At 40.5% G+C, this 20,587-nt stretch overlaps 1 protein-coding gene across 1 annotated transcript; it reads left to right on the top strand.

Annotated features, from left to right (window-relative positions):
* The first annotated feature begins 2,534 nt into the window (after positions 1–2,534).
* On the top strand, positions 2,535–3,195 carry LOC148036962 (amino acid transporter AVT6A-like). The gene is made up of 2 exons (XM_087677052.1): positions 2,535–2,834; positions 2,944–3,195. The coding sequence occupies exons 1-2, from the start codon at positions 2,535–2,537 to the stop codon at positions 3,193–3,195; spliced, it is 552 nt and encodes a 183-aa protein (XP_087533178.1).
* Positions 3,196–20,587: the final 17,392 nt, after the last annotated feature.

Genomic DNA, 20,587 nt, shown 5'->3' on the forward strand with positions numbered 1-20,587 from the left:
GTTCCATCTTCTTTCTCAAATCATCCGAAACATGAACATAACAAACACATCCAAAGACTCTAAGGTATGCAACAGTGGGTGTCCTGCCATACATTCTCTTATATGGGACAGATTATGAGTCAAGGCTATAGGTGTTCTATTCATAATGTGAGCTGCAGTATGCACTGCTTCTGCCCAATATGACAATGGCATGTTCATTTGGTTCATCATTGCCCTTGCAACCTCTGCAATAATCCAATTCTTCCTTTCAGCCACACCATTTTGCTGAGGTGTATACCTGCATGTCAATTGCCTTTTGATACCATGATCTCTCAAGAAGTCACAAAACTCATATGACATGTATTCTCCACCATTATCTGACCTCAAACATTTTATGTAGCATCCAAACTGCTTTTCAGCCATAGATTTAAATTCCAGGAACTTTTCAAATGCTTCACTTTTATGCTGCATAAAGTACACCCAAGTCATTTTGCTAAAATCATCAATGAAAGTGATATAGAATCTACATCTTCCGCTCATGGAAACATTCTGACATAGGCCCCAAATATCTGAGTGTATTATTTCCAAAGGATAGTTGCTTATTCTCCCCCTCTTTGGAAATGGCAATCTAGACTACTTGCCAAATTGACATGCCTCACATACATGATCAAAGTTCACATATCCAAAATGCGGTAGACCACGGACTATCTGTTTCGATTGCATTTGCTTCAATCTTTGCAAATTAACATGACCAATCCTTCTATGTCATAATTCCACATCCTTATCTTGCCCATGTCCTCTCTCAACATACATAGAGTTTTGAATCACTGGAGTACCTGCATCCAAAGCAAACAATCTCCCTTTCTTTTTACCATGAGCAATCACCCTGCCAGTTCTCCCATTATGGAACTCTTCAATGAAACATCCAAATTTATTGAATCTCACCTGCAATCCTTGATCTATCATTTGACCAACCGATGCTAAGTTCTTAGTTATTGTGGGCACATAAAGTACATCACCAAGCTTGTTCTCAATCCCATCTTTAATAACAAGTGGCACACTACCAATATGAGTAATTTTATGTAAAGTATCATCACCAGTGGCAACATATTCCTCATTCTGCATTTGCTCCTTGCTATCAAACCAGTTAGCATGATGAATCATGTGGTTTGTAGCTCCTGAATCCAAAAACCAGTCATTCTCATGAAGAGGGTGAGTCATGCTCCCAAGCACATGCTCCATAGCAAACAGGTGACCTCTAGGTGATCCACCTCTAGGTACATGACCTGTACTACCATAAGTGCCTGCATAGTGGCCATATTGGGTCCTTCCACGACCCCTAGACATGACATTCTGTTTCTGATAACAATCCCTCTCAAAGTGACCAAACTGCCCACAATAATGACAAGTGACATCTCTTTGTGAAGAAGGACTAGACCGTCCTCTACCTCTAGGGAAAGATCTCCCCCTGCCTCTATGCATGAAGTCACCACGACCAAAGTTACTTCTTCAACGAGCAAAATCATAATTACTATGACCAAGTGAAGAGCCTCTAGCTCTAGATGAGCTGCCACGACCTCTCTGGTGATAGAAAACACTGTCTCCACCTGCATTTTTGCCACTGCTAGATGCATTCAATCCCAACTTGATTTCTTTTGTAAGTAGCAATCCAATAAGCTCCTCAAAGTTAGGCATAGAGCCTCCTTAACTGAAATAGAGGTATCCAAAGATTTGAAAGTTGGTCCAAGTCCAGTTAGTGTCACTGACACTAAATCATCATCATCAACAGGTGCATTAATGGATGCAAGGTCCTCTGCAATTTGCTTGATTTCTGCCACATAGTCACTGATATTGTGATTGCCTCTCCATGCACCATGTAATCTCTGCTTGAGTTGTATCTTACGAGCCTCTGTACATGTTCCATACATTTTTTCTATAATTTCTCATGCCTCCTTACAAGTACTTGCCTTTTTTATATGAGGAATCAATGTTTTTGAAATACATATGGAGATCCAATGCAAAACTTTCTTGTTCTTTCCTATCCAATCCTTGTACACTTTCTTTTGCTCTTCAGTTTGATGTTCAGGAACTTTGGACATTCATCATCACCTGTTATGAGGTCCCATAGACCTCTACCCATCAAAAAATTCTCCATCCTGTAAGACCAAACACTATAATTGTATTTGGTCAGTTTGTCTCCCATAATCTAAGTGATCTGTGCCGTGTCAGACATTATGGCTACTATAAATTCAGAAAAAAAACAGCAATACAAACTGTCCACAAATGATATTTAGTAGTATGCCCCAATCCGGAATACCAATGGTCCAATCTGAGACCAAAAAGCATCAAACATAGTCCAAAAATGTATGTAAAAATAGCTTCCAGCAATATGATTGTCATACATTCAGTTCCCAACAAGAACCATCCAATTCGGATCCCAACAGTGTCCGTATGACCCAAAATGCATCATGGCATCATGACCCAAAATGCATCATGGCATCATGACCCAAAATTACAAGTAAATCATTCATTGTGTGTGATCGGGATGTTGTATCATGGGTATCCTGATTGTTTACCTCATCATCACAGGTGATGTCTTATCTGGAACAACATCCTCAGGTGTTCATCATCTAGCGGTGTTAGAGGAATGGGCTGGAGGCTCGACTTGGTGGAACTCTAGACTTTCAATTTTTTTGTTTACAACGTTTTTTGTCCTTATCCCATTGGTCTCCTTCAAGCATGTTGATTCTCTGCGGCTCTCATCAGCCTTGTTAGTGGCACTAGTTGTGATGGTAGTTATCACAGTCGTCGCAAATAAATACACCAATAATGTTTTCGGATATTACAAATTGAGAGTCTGTACTTGAGTTGTTTGCAGTTATTCATGTTGTCGTGGCTGCATACATATGCCATCAATCTGTTCATCCAGTACTGAATGAGCTTGAGAATCCATCAAATTCCCAGGGTGTGGTAAGGATATCTCTGGAAATGACAACCTGCATTTATGTAGCCATGAGTGTATTCGATTACCTTCTATTTGAAGAATCCACAATGGACGATGTGCTATCAAATTTTGATGAAGATCTAAAAGTCCCATATAGCACTCTGCTCTATCTGGGCCCGTGGTGCTGTTTGGGAGCTCTAGAGGCGCAAAAAGCTATTCATGTTGAAAAATTGGAGGGTTTCACATCCTTTTCTCAGAGCTGCTTCTTGTAGGGTTTCTTCTCAATTTTTCTCAGTTCTAGTGGTGGAGTCTCACAGCTTTGCCTAGTTCTACAGCTCCCTGGTTAACTTGAGCTGCCAAGGAATTGATGCACCTACAGTGGCCAAAGCTTTAGAATTATCCTTTTCACGGCTTTTCTTCCTCAGATTTGTGATATTTATAGTAGCTAAGGGTTGTTAACATGGTAGGTGGGGCAGTAGAATAGTTGACTGTCTCTGGGCCAATTTTCGAAGATAATCCTGAGAAGCAATATGATTTTGGAAGTGTGTCTTCAGTTCTGAGCATGTGCTTGTATGTCCTCGATGAAGCGTGTCTTGAAGCGGTAGTATATCAAATGCTTACCTTCTCTCAAATCTGATGTCAGTATCATGTGCACACCACCATACATTGCTAGAAGAAGAAGTGGATGAAGATATGATTATTTCTGTGATTGCATCAAAGCATGGACATATTGCTACTGACAAAACTCTCTGTGGTGATGTTGAGAAATGAGCTTGGCTCTAATACCATAATTAAAACTGAAGTGGAGGGAGTCTGTGAGATAAATCAGATGAGAGGTCAGGAGCTCCATGTTTTCTTCTCCTCCATTATTCTTCTCTATTTCTCCAAAAGTCCACTACCACAAGTGGTATCCTCAAAAGATAGATACCCCAAACTTAAGGATACTTTACATATGCTTCTATTTTAGATACATACATCCATAGGATATGACTTAGGATATGTTGTATTTATCAGCACAAGGGTTAGAACTAACATTATGTTGTATTGAAAAGATATCAACAAAAAAAAAACCAAACAAAGAGAGAGAGATTAACACCTTTGCCTCTTGCTTCAAATAAACTCTACAAGAAAATAACAATTAGAACCAACATCAAATTCTATTGAAAACACAACATAAAAGAGAAACAACACATAGAGAGAGGGGGAAAGAAAGGAGAGAGAGATGAGCACCTCTATCTCCTTCCCCAAACAACCTCTGCAAATAAAACAACAATAACAGTAAGAAATGACATCAAACCCTATTGAAAAAATTGCAAACAAGAGCAAATGCAAAGAGAGATGGGCATCTATGTTTTGCCCAAAATCTGGAGCTGCATGGAGAAGAAAGTGCAGAGGTAAGCAGAACGCTCAAAACCCTAATTACTCTCAGTAGGGAGCTTCAATGGAGACGAAAATTCACGAGTATAGAGAAGAGAGGAAAAGTGGTCTGTTGCTCAACTTTTGGGTCAAATTGATCTTGTGAGAGGGAAAAAAACCGAAATTGAACATTCTCCAAAAAAGGGAGAAAATACGAGGTGAGAGAAACTCAAATTTTGTGTACTATTCATTCTTCCTTTTTTTAATCCCCCACTACCCCTTTTTTTAATAGAAAACCCAAGATTTCGAGAGAGAAGATTCACCCTCCATGGATGTCAACATCTAGCCTTCCTATTGGACAATCCAAAAGGCCCACATCTTAAACTATATTATTTTTAAGGGTCCATTTGTGAGTTCATTTTTTTCCTAATGAGAGAAAAACAAAAGAAAAAAATGAGGGAAAGAGATAGAGAGTACAAAAAAATCAAAGGAGAGATGCTTACACAAAATGCACATTTATGGGCACATATAAAACAATTCATGTAATCTCTCGTTGAACTCCATGGTCAATATGGAGGTCCTAAATCTAGTTAAAGCACACATGTAAACATGAAAATGTGGCATGCCAAGGCATGTCTAAGTATGCATTAAACATTGGAGATAAAGGCACCTATGCCTATGCCACCATGTATTTACTTCACACACTATGATTGCACACATATACACTATAGGTAGTAGGCTCCCATCATTGTCACTTTATTCTTTATTATTCCTATTACTATTGAATAAGGAAAGTTCAATCACACATTGTGACTATTGGAGTTTTCATATACGATATCTCTCTTGCTCTCTTGCTTTGCTCTTGCTTCCATTTATGTGCTTCCATTTGGATTCTATCTTTCAAACAATATAAAAGCCAACCATTCAAGGAGATTCTTCATCCTTTGCTTCAATCCAGATTCAAAGTTTCAGCTCAAGGTTTCATGGTAGCCATTGTTTCTTCCTCAGGAGGTATGCCTTGAGTCTTCCCTTCTCCCGGCTTCTTATAGCTTGCTCCCAGCTTTTATCCATTTTGAGTGGATACAAAATATACTATAGAAGTCATGGACAGTGATGATAGCTTAATAGCACTTGTATTTTAGCTCTAACTTTACATATGGTATCGGATTCAGACGTTCTACAGCTAGAAACGAAGAGTGCAATGAGAGCTGCAAATCTAAGCACTCTTAGAGTTCATTTTACATATTTTTTGTTCTCTATTTCACATAAAGAAGAATAATTATGGTTGGAATAGCAAACAGTAATTTTTTGCATGTTTGATGCTTCAGAAATGCCCAAATAGTGTGGTTATACTTTTTGGATGCTAATTGGATTGTTTAGAGATTGATTAGCTCAATTTTTCATAGGTTTATTGTTGTCATAATAGTTTAGACAACAATCATACAACAATGACCTTCATGCTTTGAATGCATATTGTGTCTACATGGAATTTCGAGTATGCTGCATATCTACGATGATATCTAGTATTGTTGTATGATCTTGAATATGGTTATGATATGCTTTTGACACTTGGATTTGAGACACATTTGATGTACTTGGGCTTTAGTCAATTTCTTTGAGCTTTTATACTTACTCACTTATAGAAATTGAAGCTTCATTTTTTACAGTTATGCTCTTTGATATATGACTTTCTCCTTATACTTATCATTGTGCATCTTATGGCATTGTGGCCTAACATGACCCTACTTCCCACAATAATGCAGTGTAAGAGAGGCCTTACAACCACATGACTTATGATGAGATTTCCCATGAGATTGCCCATGGGACTCTCAAAGAACGGAATGAAAATCCTTTCTCATTTGCAATATCTTCCATTCCTTGACAACAAATATTTTGATTCATGTGATCATTATCTTTATGGTAGGCAAAAACACAATTCTCATAAGAAGTCTAGCATTATGCACATGGATGAGCCTTTGGCTCTTGTTCATTCTGATGTGTGTGGTCCCATGCCCTATCAATCACTAGGTGACGTGAAATACTTTGTGACTTTCATTGATGATTATTCGCATAAGGTCTAGGTATATCCTATAAAGTAGAAATCGGATGTATTGGCTACCTTTCAAAGTTGGCTTGCTCTTGTTAAGAACGATTCCGGGTATAGATTGAAATACCTAAGATTAGATCATGGGGGTGAATATGTCTCTAAATTATTTGAGTAGTTTTGCAATGAGCAAGGTATTAAGCGTCAATTAATTGCCCCTTATGACCCATCCCAAAATGGTGTTGCAAAACACATGAATAGAACTATTCAAGCTAGAGTCTGTAGTATGCTTAGCAAGGCATGCCTATCACGAAATTTTTGGGCTAAGGTAGCTATTACTGTGGTATACTTGATAAATAGATTTCCATCACTACTATTGGTTGTCATGTTACAAAGGAGGTATGGTCTAGAAAACCTTCATCATATGCTCATTTGCATGTGTTTGAATGTGAGGCTTTTTGCCATGTTCCCAAGGACAAATGTAATACGTTGGATCCTAAATCACTAAAAGGCATCTTTCTTAATTACAAGGATGCAAGTGAGATGGGCTATCATCTATGGGGTCTGCACGCTAGGAAGATTATCCATAGCCATGATGTTGCTTTCCATGAGGAGAAGATGCATAAGCTATTGAGAATATCAAATGATACTTGCATAGAGGCTAGATGTATGCCCTGAAGAGGTTAGAAGATAGACAAATAATGTATGCTCTAGGAAGAGATGTTCAAAATCCCATATGCCCAATGAGGAGAGTGTTACTATCCAAAAAGCTATAAAGGCATGGACTTGACACTCATTTCAAAATAATGGTACTATTAGTTTGAGTCACTGTCAATGCCATTGTCCATCTTACACAAGAATGTGTTTATGAGTCCAAGCTTCCATCTTGGAACCTAATTCACTTATGTAACAGTTAGTCTATCTAAGTCTATGCCATCATGAGTTGTATATTCATTTTCCATCCTCCATAACTCCTGCCATGCTCTAGATGTGTGTTTTTGACATGGTATGTGAGCTCAACTAAGCATGGCATAGCTCCATACACTGTTCCCTAGTCTCTCTTCACCTCTGGTCATCTCTGTTCAGTTTACATCTAGCTCATGACTCCATTTTCAACTTCAACTTCATCTTGACCTCCATGTCTGCCATAGCTAGACTACACCTACCTTGCTCTTTGAGCTTTGAGATCTTCCTCCACAAGCCAAATCTCTTCAAGCATCCTTCTAAATAAGTGTTCCTTGACTCAATAATGATCGCTATGTCACTTTATAGTAGAACATTGGGGTCTTTGCTGCCCAACATTGCACAAAGTATTGCTTGTTGTCCATGTGTGTGCTTGCAAACTATCATACCTACTGACCTTGGAGGAGGTAGTGTGAGAAAACTAAGTCATTTCAGGCTCTGCATCCTTTTGGAGACTTCTTCTACAAATCAAGGCGCACCCTCTCAACACCTCAAAGCCTAACATAACTGCCAACAGCAGCCGGCATTGACATTCTTCATAGATCTAGAGCCACTTTCGGTGTGCAGCAATTCATGCATCATCCCGACCAGTACATGACACAATCCTTGTTGCCACCATAGGGCTTTGGTAGTCCCCCCAAGTGGGCTAACCTCACCCAAGAGGGTTCCCCAAAATTATTCCTCTGCTACTTACATAGAGCAAAACCCTAGTTGTATGTCTGTTGGCAGCCATAGCTAGAAACCTGAAAGCTTGACTTTGTCTTACTATTATCATCAGTAGTGATTCTAATCACTGAGCTACACTCTCTGTGGAGCTCACTAGAGATCTGAAAGTCCCCAAGTAAGGTTAGAAGTCATCCAAAAAGATTCAAGAGAAGACCAAGACTCCATAGCCATTTCACCTCAAGCTTTCTTTTCACTTCATTTTCACACTTCTCTTAGCTCAAGGAAGTTCCTACAACTCTGATTTGGTGATTCACCCAGTTTCCAGCAAGTTCTTTCCCATCAAATCAGAAAGAAGGGGAGAAATCACTAGCAACATTAAGCTGAACATAATGATCTTCAAGCATAGTATCTCTTGATACTCAACTAGTGTTATTTGGCACTAATCTACTTGTGTTCTTGGGAAGCTCACTTTCTAGTATTGCCTCAAATATTTGAAGTTCATTCTCTGCAATATTTTAATGTGAAAATGTCAAATTGATCAAACCCCTTGTAAGCCTCAATCTCATAATAAGGGACTAGAGCATTTGCTCAATGGTAAGACCTTCCTATGCCTTTAAAAGGGAGATGTTTTATGCACAAGTGTCCAACTTGGATAGAAAATCCAATGCTAATGTGATACCAATCCATGTATTCCAACAAGTCCCAAAGCTATCCAAAGAGAAATGTATCTGTCTTGCAAAGCCGCATGGAATCCTCAAATCTATGCATTCTAAGATTTATGTAATGATTCAACAAGTCATGTCGGGTCACAGCAATGTACCTATTTGTATCCATCTCAAAATAACTGAGAAAAAGAACCTTACAAAGAAGACTAGAGCATAAGATAATGAAGAACAAGTGAAAGATGAAAAGCATGAAGAAAATACCAAGAATACCAAAGACAACAATATGAAGACCAAGAAGATTGAGGGCATCACCAAAGGATGCCAAAGAAGCAAAAGAAAAATGAAGAAGATACATTCCACTACTGACAACAAAAAATTTTCCATAAGTGGATCATGTTTTCCCATAGTGGATCTTAATTTCCCGTAGTGGATCTTGTTTCCCTCCACCATACCTCTTGCTTCTATTTGTGTGCTTTCACTCAAGCTCTACCTTTCATTTAAGCTAAGCTTGTATACACATAGGTGTAAAATACACTAATTAGAAGTAATTTTAATGTAAAGTTATACATTCTTATTAGAAGGTATTTAAACACAAGTATGGAGTAAACAATCAATTTCATGTTGTTTTGAATAGTAAGCAAAATTGAGGACAAAGATGAAAAATAAATATTTAGTCCTTGAAAATTCCACCCCCCTATTGCATTACTCCAATTGTGAAAAAATAAACTATGAAGCAAAATTCACGCATTTTAAATTCATAAATATAAATGTGCATTAAACTAGCAAGCACATTAATATATAAAGTCACAAATAAACATCATATTTATTAGTCTAGGATCATTTAATGCATGTATGTCCTTGCAAATTATCTGATATAAAAAATATGAAATATATAAGAGTCATAAAATTATCGAATAATTGTAAAAGTATAATGATTATCAAGATCGATTTTCAATCTTAGCCTCAATGAGATCAACTATCTACTTCAATGTCCATATTAATATCTAAACCTATGAACAAATTCATCTGACTAATGGTATTGTTGCTATGCTCATGATCATTATAATCAACAATGGCATCACCTCAAATGCCCACTTTGATACCGGTTGAAAGATGGAGTAGGAGATGAAAACATAAGCAAGAGCAAGAAGATGCAAGAGCAAAGGATGTTCAATCAAGAGAGAGTAAGATACTATGTGGAAACTCCAATAGTCACAATGTGTGACCTACCTTCCCTTATTCAATTGTCATAGAAAGAATAAAGAGTAAAGTGACAGTGATAAGCAACCACCACGTGCAGTATACAAGTGTATGGGCAATATGTATAAGTAAACATAGGTAGCTAGGCATAGGCAGCATTCAACCCCCAACGTTTCTTGTAATCTCCCATCTCCTCATACAATAGATCCAAATCAAGGTACTTTGGCAATGGTTTTAAATGTGTAGTAGTGTATGATATAACATCCATTGCATATGGGAAAAACCACTCTCTTCCAATTTCTTCTTTTCTTTTTATCCTTTTATATTTTCCCCCATCAACTCATCATATCCTTATTGAGCACATAAAAGGTGTTGTCTTTTAAATGCAACTCTCTATTTGTTATCTTGTTACACCCTCTTTCTTCAGGCATAATAGATATCGTCGTTGACTCTCCTTCATTACTCTATACTAATGAGAGGGAGGAATCCATTTGGGCAAGAAATCTAGAGACATATACGAGTAATTCTTGCACCGACCAACCTTCAGCCATGTTACCTTCCGGCCTTGCATTTTGCCTCAAAATCCTTCAAGGTCTTCACGAAAGGTGTCGTCACTCTCACAAGCACTCCACCAAGACCTCTGGACTGTTGAAGAAGTAAGCATGGGAACTCTCCTTACACTGGAGAGGATAAGGGTAGCTAGGTGTAAATGGACTAGAGGACAAGGGAGCAAGGGGAAACCCTAACCCTAACTTCTCCAGAGGGTATATAAACTGCCTAAAGTACACACTCATAGTTGAGGACAGTGTATTAGTTGTACCTTTGAGCAACTCACTAAGCAAGATCTTATTCTTGTACTTGAGCTCTCTATCTCCCTCTTGTGCACACTCTTTCATGCTTCCAACTCTGATTTTCCACATGGTGTCAAAGCCATTTTTTATCCCTCAACTTCCCTCAACCTCTCTACACACCTAAGTGCACAAGAAGAAATCTTGTCTTCTCATTTCCACCATAGCAAGCTTGACCCACCTCTGTTGGAGGACCTAGGGAGAGCAAAGGAGAGAACTTCAGCTCTCCTGACTCCTTCTGAAGACTTCTTCCCCAGCACAAGGCAATGCATCGTGGCACAAAAAACACTAATATTGGGCATTGTGGAGAGCAGCATTGAAGAAAACGCAGACTCATCGGTGTAGATTTGCAAGTGGCCTGTGGACCACGACCAGTAGAGGAGGGTACGATTGAGGTAGCTATCATGGGGCTTAGTTAGCTCCCCAAGTGGGCCATCTCCCTCTAAGAGGGTTTGGAGAAATTCCTCCTGTGCTGGTTGCTATGAGCAAAACCCTAGTTGTGGGTTTCTTGCAGCCATAGCCAGAAAGCTTCAAGTTTTTCCATTTTTCAAATTTTTCAATCTGTATTCATTAATAGTGATTCTAATCACTAAACCATATGATCTGAAGTGTGTTCCTAGTCTGTGAGTAGCTCCAACACTCGAGGGACATCATAAGTTCACGGAGAAGCGCAACTTCAATACCAGTAATAAGTCAAGTGTCTCACCAAGCTTGACAATGTAATACCTAAATATCTCAATCTTGAGATGAGTGCTTCTAAGCACTGAAAATGCATTTAATGACATCAATACTACTGCCCTATGAATATTGATGTGATTGAAATCTCCTCAAACTCTTCATCAAGTTTTGAGGTCATTAATCAAGCTTGCTCATCAAAATGCTCATATACTAAACTGCAAGGAGGGGAAGAGCCTAAAGTCCAGTCAAAGCTCACCTCATTGAAACCTAGGAAAATAGTAAAACTTAAATCAAGGGTTATTTGAATAACAAGACCTCAAAAATCTTATCTTGAGACATTACATATGTATGATTTCCAACCTTTTTCATCTCTACAGCTTTAATTTTGGTTATCATTTTGTAGGGCTATCAGTTCTACTATTTGGTTTGTACTTGACCACTTGTAAAGGACTAGACATTGCCATTGCTTAAGGCAATAGGTAAGACCTTCCTATAATGGCCATGGCCCATGCAGATGTAAGGCCTCAAATTCGCAAGTTCAATGGAAAAGATTTCCATCCTTGTAAGTCCTAGTAAAATATAAAATGATGGAATGAGTCTACTAGCCCTTCATAAAAGGGACCAAAATTATTGACCCATCCAATTCCCTTGATGTAGAAGATGATGAAAGAGCTCAGGCCATCATCATACTTCATTTGGATGAATCTTTAATTCATCATATTGACCAACTCTCCACTGCCAAGGAGAAGTGGGATGAGCTTGAAAGGCTCTATGGCGCTACAGGGAAGAACTCCAAGATCTTTCTAAAGATTGAGTTTTTTAGCTTGGAGTATAAATAGGGAGAAGATCTAAGCAAGTTTATTTCACATATAAAGGGGCTCATGGCACAGTTTGCCTCCGTTCAAGCACTAATTCATGATGAAGATGCCATTGCCATCCTTCTGAAGTCTGTGAAGAAGGTTTTTCCAACCCTTGTGACTAACCTAACTAATATCCCAAACCCAACCTTGGCAAGTGAAATATGTCCACTCGTCCACTTATGGGACACGTCTTAGCAACCCATCGGGAAGAGAGTCTAGAAAGCGCCACATGGCACTCGCAAGGAATGTCACAAGGTTTGCGATCTAGGTCTTCCCCAATCTGCCCTGAGCAGAAGTATCCGGCCATTCCCACTTAGGACTGACTTGAAGTCAGGGTTTATTTCCTATCAGCAAAGTCTCTAGGAAGTAGCTAGCGTCGAGCTCCAAATGAACCACTTTGCGTAGGAACAACAGAGTCAAAGTGGATTTATGCTGCACTTGTTTCATGGAGAATGGAAAACGAGAGGGATGTGAAGCTCAACCTCTCTGCCCATAAGGCATAGTCCCATTCCGCTCCCCTAAAACAACATAAATCGGGATTCTAACTCTATCGACTCTAGGTCTTCAGAGTTTTTTTATCACGTCTTTTGAGAAAAGTTCCCAGCTAACCAGAACTACCCTTCCGTAGGATGGACCCAAGTCATATCCACCGCACTTTCCTCAGGTTGCTTAGGTATCTAATTACCTACCACATTATGTTTGACATGCAAAAGCAGCTTCCTTAATTAATCAATTTAAACACAGGTTCCTTCACGTAACTTAGGCACTAACATATTTAAAAAAAACAAAGTCAAGCAAGTTCCTTTTTCAAATATCTGATCTTTATTTATCATGGTCTTGGAATACATCAAGTATCATGCCCGAAGGCTATCCCAGCATCAACAGGATTGCTGCTCCAAGTTTCCCCTGTAGACTAGTACGCGGGCCTCAATATTCCATCTTGAGTCACGTCGGCCTCATGTGCGGGATCCGAAGGCAAGGAATTTACAGTTAGAACCTCCCCTGGCACCCAAGCGTCCTCCCGCTCCAAGCAGCATCCACGAAGAGACCTCTCGCGGCGGGTTTGGTCCATATACCCGGCGCGGCTAACAACCCCCTTGGATAGGGCCAAGCAGGCAGTCAGAGGTAATTGAACCTGCCTCTCCCTCCATGCTTTTAACCTAAAGCATTAAGTGTTTTGCCTTGAATTAGTTCCTTGAGCAAAGAAGTTCAAACAAAGTACCTAAGTGTACAATCACGATTATTTCAGAGGTCGTTCGTACGACCAACTGCTAAGGTGTGATTCCTTCTTCCCGAATGCTCCTAGCATTCCATCCTGGGTCGTTCGCGACTTGGCGAGATTCTAGGGGCTTGGCAAGCTAGGTTGCTTGTTTCCCCTTTTTCTTCAGGTTAGGGTTTGTACCCTATCGACCCTAATTATCCTTACCTTAGGTCTTCTTCTAAGATAGATCATGGACAACCCCGTCGTCCTCAGTTGGTCAACTTGTTGGTTGTCTCCTAGATTCCTTGTAGTACCTATGTACCTTTATCTTTGATATTAATTGATCAAGATTGTCTATCCCCTTGACCATGGTTGGTCAAGATGGTTCTATTTAGAACAGTTCCTACTCTGTCTTAGGTATAATCTTCTTAAGCCCTCTTAATAATGCTCACATGCCCTAAGCTTTTACCTATCCCTCTTGAAGTCATAGAGGACTTTGACATGGGTCTCATGGATCTCAGTCCCATTTGGTAAATTACAAACAACGTTGAATTTTTCCAACATTTTTAATGCGCGTAACGTAATGCCATGCCTTCAATTCAATGCTTACAATTTTGATATAATCCATACGATATTTTATGCCACTCATGCGAAGGTATTTTCTATGCATGCAATCTTAACATTATCCTCCATGTAATTATTCACACGATCTTTAACCTTCTTGAATGATTTGATCTTTATACTTTATGTGATTATTGTATGAGTCTAGCTACACTTTAATCTTTTCTACAGTTTATTACATGAACCTTAGAATCCATCTTGCGATATGGAGATGCACTTCGTTTCTTTCAATATCCTCTGAAATGTATTTTGCAAGAAATGGTGCAAGGAGCAATGCACTTTATGCAGGAATTCTTGCAAGACCTTTTGGGTAATTTACGATGCAATTATCTAATCGATTTCACCTATTATGATGTCATCTTATATTGGAAATTATCTTGTTTGTTACATACATCACAACTAAGTTCATACCTAGGAAATTATCAAACATGCAATTAACGTAATGCATGTGAATATGATTTTTCACCGTGATAAATATAATCTATGATTTAATAAAAGAGCAACATGAAGTGATGTCTTGATTCCAATGGTATTCACGCCTGATAAACCATTCGCAGTTGCAGTGCCATTCGAACCTTCATCCACACTTGTAGGGTTTCCGGCCATCCTTGTGGAACTACACTTCGAGGCCATACTCGAAGACACGTGTAGGAGAGATAGAATTCTGGCACTCTCCTATGCAAAATTCTCACCGCCTCTCCTTGAATGGAGAATAGATAATGAAAGGGAGGGGTGTATTTCTGGAAATAATAGAGGGGTATGTGACCTCTCTTTAAGGAGGGGGGAAGAAGAAGCTTCCAAAAGCTTCTCTCTCTCTCTCTCTCTCTCTCTCTCTCTTCATGATGATGATGGGGGGGGGGGGGGGGGGCTGCTTGTCCATGAGGGAGGGGAGGGCTGTGTGCTGACGACCACCAGGGGGGAGGGGGGGCTTCCCTTATATGATGGGGAGGAGGGCTTCACAAGGGGAGGGGAGATGGCCGTTAACGGTGGCCACCATCCACCTAGGGGGTTGCATGCCCCCCTTTCTCTTCCTTTACTCCCTCTCTCTCTCTCTCTCTCCCCGCCATGCAGTCGGTAAGGGAAGAGAGGGAGAGAGTAAAGAAATTTGAGTGAAAATTTAAAAAAAAATTTGGGGGGGGGGGGGGGGGGGGAGGAAGGTTCTTATGGGGAAGGTACACGTCTTATGGCTAACATGTGTCCGCTCATCCACTTGTGGGACACGTCTTAGCAGCCCATCAGGAAGAGAGCCTAAAAAGCGGCACTTGGCACTCGCAAGGAATGTCACAAGGTTTGCGATCTAGGTCTTCCCGAGTCTGTCCTGAGCAAAAGTATCCGGCCGTTCCCACTTAGGACCAGCCTGAGGTCAGGGTTTCTTTCCTATCACCAAAGTTTCTAGGAAGTAGCTAGCATCGAGCTCCAGATGAACCACTTTGCGTAGGAACAACAGAGTCGAAGCGGATTTATGCTACACTTAGTTCATGGAGAATGGGAAATGAGAGGGATGCGAAGCTCAACCTCTCTGCCCATAAGGCATAGATAGTTCCATTCCGCTCCCCTAAAATAGCATAAATCGGGATTCTAACTCTACCGACTCTAGGTCTTCATAGTTTTGTTATCACCTCTTTTTAGAAAAGTTCCCAACTAACCGAGACCACCCTTCCATAGGATGCAGACCCAAGTCACGTCCACCGCACTTTCATGGGGTTTCTTAGTTATCTAACTACCTACCACATTATGTTTGACATGCAATTGTAGCTTCCTTAATTAATCAATTTAAACACAAGTTCCTTCACGTAACTTAGGCACTGACATATATATTTTTTTAAAGTCAAGCAAGTTCCTTTTTCAAATATCTGATCTTTATTTATCATGGTCTTGGAATACATCAAGTATCATGCCCGAAGGCTATCCCAACAATCAACAGGATTGCTACTCCAAGTTTCCCCCATAGACTAGTACACGGGCCTTGAGATCCCATCTCGAGTCATGTCAGCCTCATGTGTGGGATCTGGAGGCAAGGAATTTACAGCAAGAGCCTCCCCTAGCACCCAAGCATCCTCTCGCTCCAAGCAGCACCCACAAAGAGACCTCTCGCGACGGGTTTGGTCCATATACCCAATGCGGCCAACAACCCCCTTGGATAGGGGTAGGCAGGTAGTCGGAGGTAACTGAACCTGCCTCTCCCTCCAGGCTTTTAAGCTGAAGCATTAAGTGTTTTGCCTTGAATTAGTTCCTTGAGCAAAGAAGTTCAAACAAAGTACCTAAGTATACAATCACGATTATTTCAGAGGTTGTTCGTATGACCAACTGCTACGGTGTGATTCCTTCTTCCCGAATGCTCCGAGCATTCGGTCTTGGGTCGTTCGCGACTTGGTGAGATTCCAGGGGCTTGGCAAGCTAGGTTGCTTGTTTCCCTTTTTTCTTCAGGTTAGGGTTTGTACCCTACCGACCCTAATTATCCTTACCTTAGGTCTTCTTGTAAGATAGATCATGGACAACCCCGTCGTCCTCAGTTGATCAACTTGCTGGTTGTCTCCTAGATTCCTTGTAGTACCTATGTACCTTTATCTTTGATATTAATTGATCAAGATTGTCTATCTCCTTGAACATGGTTGGTCAAGATGGTTCTGTTTAGAACAGTTCCTACTCCGTCTTAGGTATAATCTTCTTAAGCCCTCTTAATAATGCTCACATGCCCTAAGCTTTTACCTATCCCTCTTGAAGTCACAGAGGACTTTGACATGGGTCTCACGGATCTCAGTCCCATTTGGTAAATTACAAACAACGTTGAATTTTCCCAACATTTTTAATGCATGTAACGTAATGCCATGCCTTCATTTCAATGCTTACAATTTTGATATAATCCATACGATATTTTATGCCACACATGCGAAGGTATTTTCTATGCATGCAATTTTAAAATTATCCTCTATGTAATTATTCACACAATCTTTAACCTTCTTGAATGATCTGATCTTTACTTTATGTGATTATTGTATGAGTCTAGCTGCACTTTAATCTTTTTTACAGTTCATTACATGTACCTTAGAATCCATCTTGTGATATGGAAATGTATTTTGCAAGAACTTATGCAAACAGCAATGCACTTTATGCAAGAATTCTTGCAAGAAGTTTTTGGTAATTTACGATGCAATTATCTAATCGATTTCACATATTATGATGTCATCTTACAATGGAAATTATCTTGTTTGTTACATACATCACAACTAAGTTCATACCTAGGAAATTATCAAACATGTAATTAATATGATGCATGTGAATATGATTTTTCACCGTGATAATTATAATCTATGATTTAATAAAAGAGCAACCTGGGTTTGGAGTGATGTCTTGATTCCAATGGTATTCATGCCTGATAAACCGTTCGCGGTTGGAGTGTCGTCTTCATTCGAACGTCCATCCACACTTGCAAGGTTTCCGGCCATCCTTATGGAACTACGCTTCGGGGCCATACTCGAAGACACATGTAGAAGAGATAGAATTCTCGCACTCTCCTATGCAAAATTCTCACTGGGTTTCCTTGAGTGGAGAATAGATAATGAAGGGGAGGGGTGTATTTCGAGAAATAATAGAGGGGTGTGTGAGCTCTCTTTAAGGAGGGGGAAGAAGAAGCTTCTCTCTCTCTCTCTCTCTCTCTCTCTCTCTCTCTCTCTCTCTCTCTCTCTCTCTCTCTCTCTCTCTCTCTCTCTCTCTCTCTCTCTCTCTCTCTCTCTCTCTTTGCGATTATAATTGGGGGGGGGGGGGGGGGCTGCTGTCCATCTCGACGAGGGAGGGGGGCTACTTTTCCATTAGGGAGGGGAGGGCTACGTGCTGACGACCACCAGGGGGGAGGGGGGGCTTCCCTTATATGGTGGGGAGGAGGGCTTCACGAGGGGAGGGGAGACAGCCGTTAATGGCCTCCACCCTCCATCTGGGGGGCTACATGCCCCCCCTTCTCTTCCTTTACTCCCTCCCTCTCTCTCTGAGTCGGCAGGGGGAGAGAGGGAGAGAGTAAAACCATTTGAGTTAAAAATTTTCAAAAAAATTAAGGGGGGGTTCTTATGGGGAAGGTACACGTCTTATGGCTAACTCGTGTTTGCTCGTCCACTTGTGGGACACATCTTAGCAGCCCATCGGGAAGAGAGTCTAGAAAGCGCCACCTGGCACTCGCAAGGAATGTCAGAGGGTTTGTGATCTAGGTCTTCCCCAGTCTGCCCTGAGCGGAAGTATCCGACCGTTCCAACTTAGGACCAAGACCTGAAGTCAAGGTTTATTTCCTATCAGCAAAGTCTCTAAGAAGTAGCTAGCGTCGAGCTCTAGATGAACCACTTTGCCTAGGAACAACAGAGTCGAAGCGGATTTATGCTGCACTTGGTTCATGGAGAATGGGAAACGAGAGGGATGCAAAGCTCAACCTCTCTACCCATAAGGCGTAGTCCCATTCCGCTCCCCTAAAACAGCATAAATCGGGATTCTAACTCTATCGACTCTAGGTCTTCACAGTTTTGTTTTCACCTCTTTTGACAAAAGTTCCCAGATAACCGGGACCACCCTTCCATAGGACGGACCCAAGTCACATCTGTCGCACTTTCCTCAGGTTGCTTAGTTATCTAATTACCTACCACATTATGTTTGACATGCAAAAACAGCTTCCTTAATTAATCTATTTAAACACAGGTTCCTTCACGTAACTTAGGTACTGACATATTGAAAAAAAACAAAGTCAAGCAAGTTTCCTTTTCAAATATCGGATCTTTATTTATCATCGTCTTGGAATACATCAAGTATCATGCCCGAAGGCTATCCCAGCAATCAACAGGATTGCTAATCCAAGTTTCGCCCGTAGACTAGTACACAAGCCTCGAGATCCCATCTCGAGTCACGTCGGCCTCATGTGCAGGATATGGAGGTAAGGAATTTATAGCCAGAGCCTCCCCTGGCACCCAAGCATCCTCCCCTTGCAAGCAACACCCACGAAGAGACCTCTCGTGGGGGGGTTTGGTCCATATACCCAGCACAACTAACAACCCCCTTGGATAGGGCCAGGCAGGCAGTCGAAGGTAAATGAACATGCCTGTCCCTCCAGGCTTTTAACCTGAAGCATTAAGTGTTTTTCCTTGAATTAGTTCCTTGAGCAAAGAAGTTCAAACAAAGTACCTAAGTATACAATCACGATCATTTCAGAGGTCGTTCGTACGACCAACTGCTAAGGTGTGATTCCTTCTTCCCGAATGCTCCGAGCATTCTGTCCTATGTTGTTCACGACTTGGCGAGTTTTTAGGGGCTTGGCAAGCTAGGTTGATTGTTTCCCCTTTTTCTTCGGGTTAGGGTTTGTACCCTACCGACCCTAAGTATCCTTACCTTAGGTCTCCTTGTAAGATAGATCATGGACAACCCCGTCGTCCTCGGTTGGTCAACTTGCAGGTTGTCTCATAGATTCCTTGTAGTGCCTATGTACCTTTATCTTTGATCTTAATTGATCAAGATTATCTATCCCCTTGACCATGGTTGGTCAAGATGGTTCTGTTTAGAACAGTTTCTACTCCGTCTTAAGTATAATCTTCTTAAGCCCTCTTAATAATGCTCACATGCCCTAAGCTTTTACCTATCCCTCTTGAAGTCACCCAGGACTTTGACATGGGTCTCATGGATCTTAGTCCCATTTGGTAAATTACAATCAACTTTGAATTTTCCCAATAACTTTAATGCACGTAACATAATGCATTGCCTTTATTTCAATGCTTATAATTTTGATATAATCCATACGATATTTTATACCACACATGCGAATGTATTTTCTATGCATGCAATCATAACATTATCCTCTATGTAATTATTTACACGATCTTTAACCTTCTTGAATGATTTGATCTTTATACTTTATGTGATTATTGTATGAGTCTAGCTGCACTTTAATCTTTTCTACAGTTTATTACATGTACCTTAGAATCCATCTTGCGATATGGAGATGCACTACGTTTCTTTCAATATCCTCTGAAATGTATTTTGCAAGAACTTGTGCAAGCAGCAATGCACTTTATGCATGAATTCTTGCAAGACGTTTTTGGTAATGTACGATGCAATTATCTAATTGATTTCACATATTATGATGTCATCTTACAATGGAAATTATCTTGTTTGTTACATACATCACAACTAAGTTCATACCTAGGAAATTATCAAGCATGCAATTAATGTGATGCATAGGAATATGATTTTTCACCGTGATAATTATAATCTATGATTCAATAAAAGAGCAACCTGGGTTTGGAGTGATGTCTTGATTCCAATGGTATTCACGCCTGATAAACCATTCGCGATTGCGGTGCCGTCTTGATTCGAACCTCCATCCACACTTGCAGGGTTTTTGGCCATCCTTGTGGAACTACGCTTTGGGGCCATACTCGAAGACGCATGTACGAGAGATAGAATTCTCGCACTCTCCTATGCAAAATTCTCACCACCTCTCCTTGAGTGGAGAATAGATAATGAAGGGGAGGGGTGTATTTCGGGAAATAATAGAGGGGTATGTGACCTCTCTTTAAGGAGGGGGGAAGAAGAA

This window comes from Lygodium microphyllum, chromosome 4, assembly GCF_053477565.2.
Source record: "Lygodium microphyllum isolate KBCC chromosome 4, Lygodium_microphyllum_v1.1.10, whole genome shotgun sequence".
Taxonomy (NCBI): domain Eukaryota; kingdom Viridiplantae; phylum Streptophyta; class Polypodiopsida; order Schizaeales; family Lygodiaceae; genus Lygodium; species Lygodium microphyllum.

Coding starts and splice junctions, on each gene's coding strand:
- LOC148036962 (XM_087677052.1), top strand. CDS start 2,535: ATGGGTATCCTGATTGTTTACCTCATCATCACAGGTGATGTCTTATCT. Junction 2,835..2,943: donor TCGGATATTACAAATTGAGA/GTCTGTACTTGA, acceptor TCAAATTCCCAG/GGTGTGGTAAGGATATCTCT.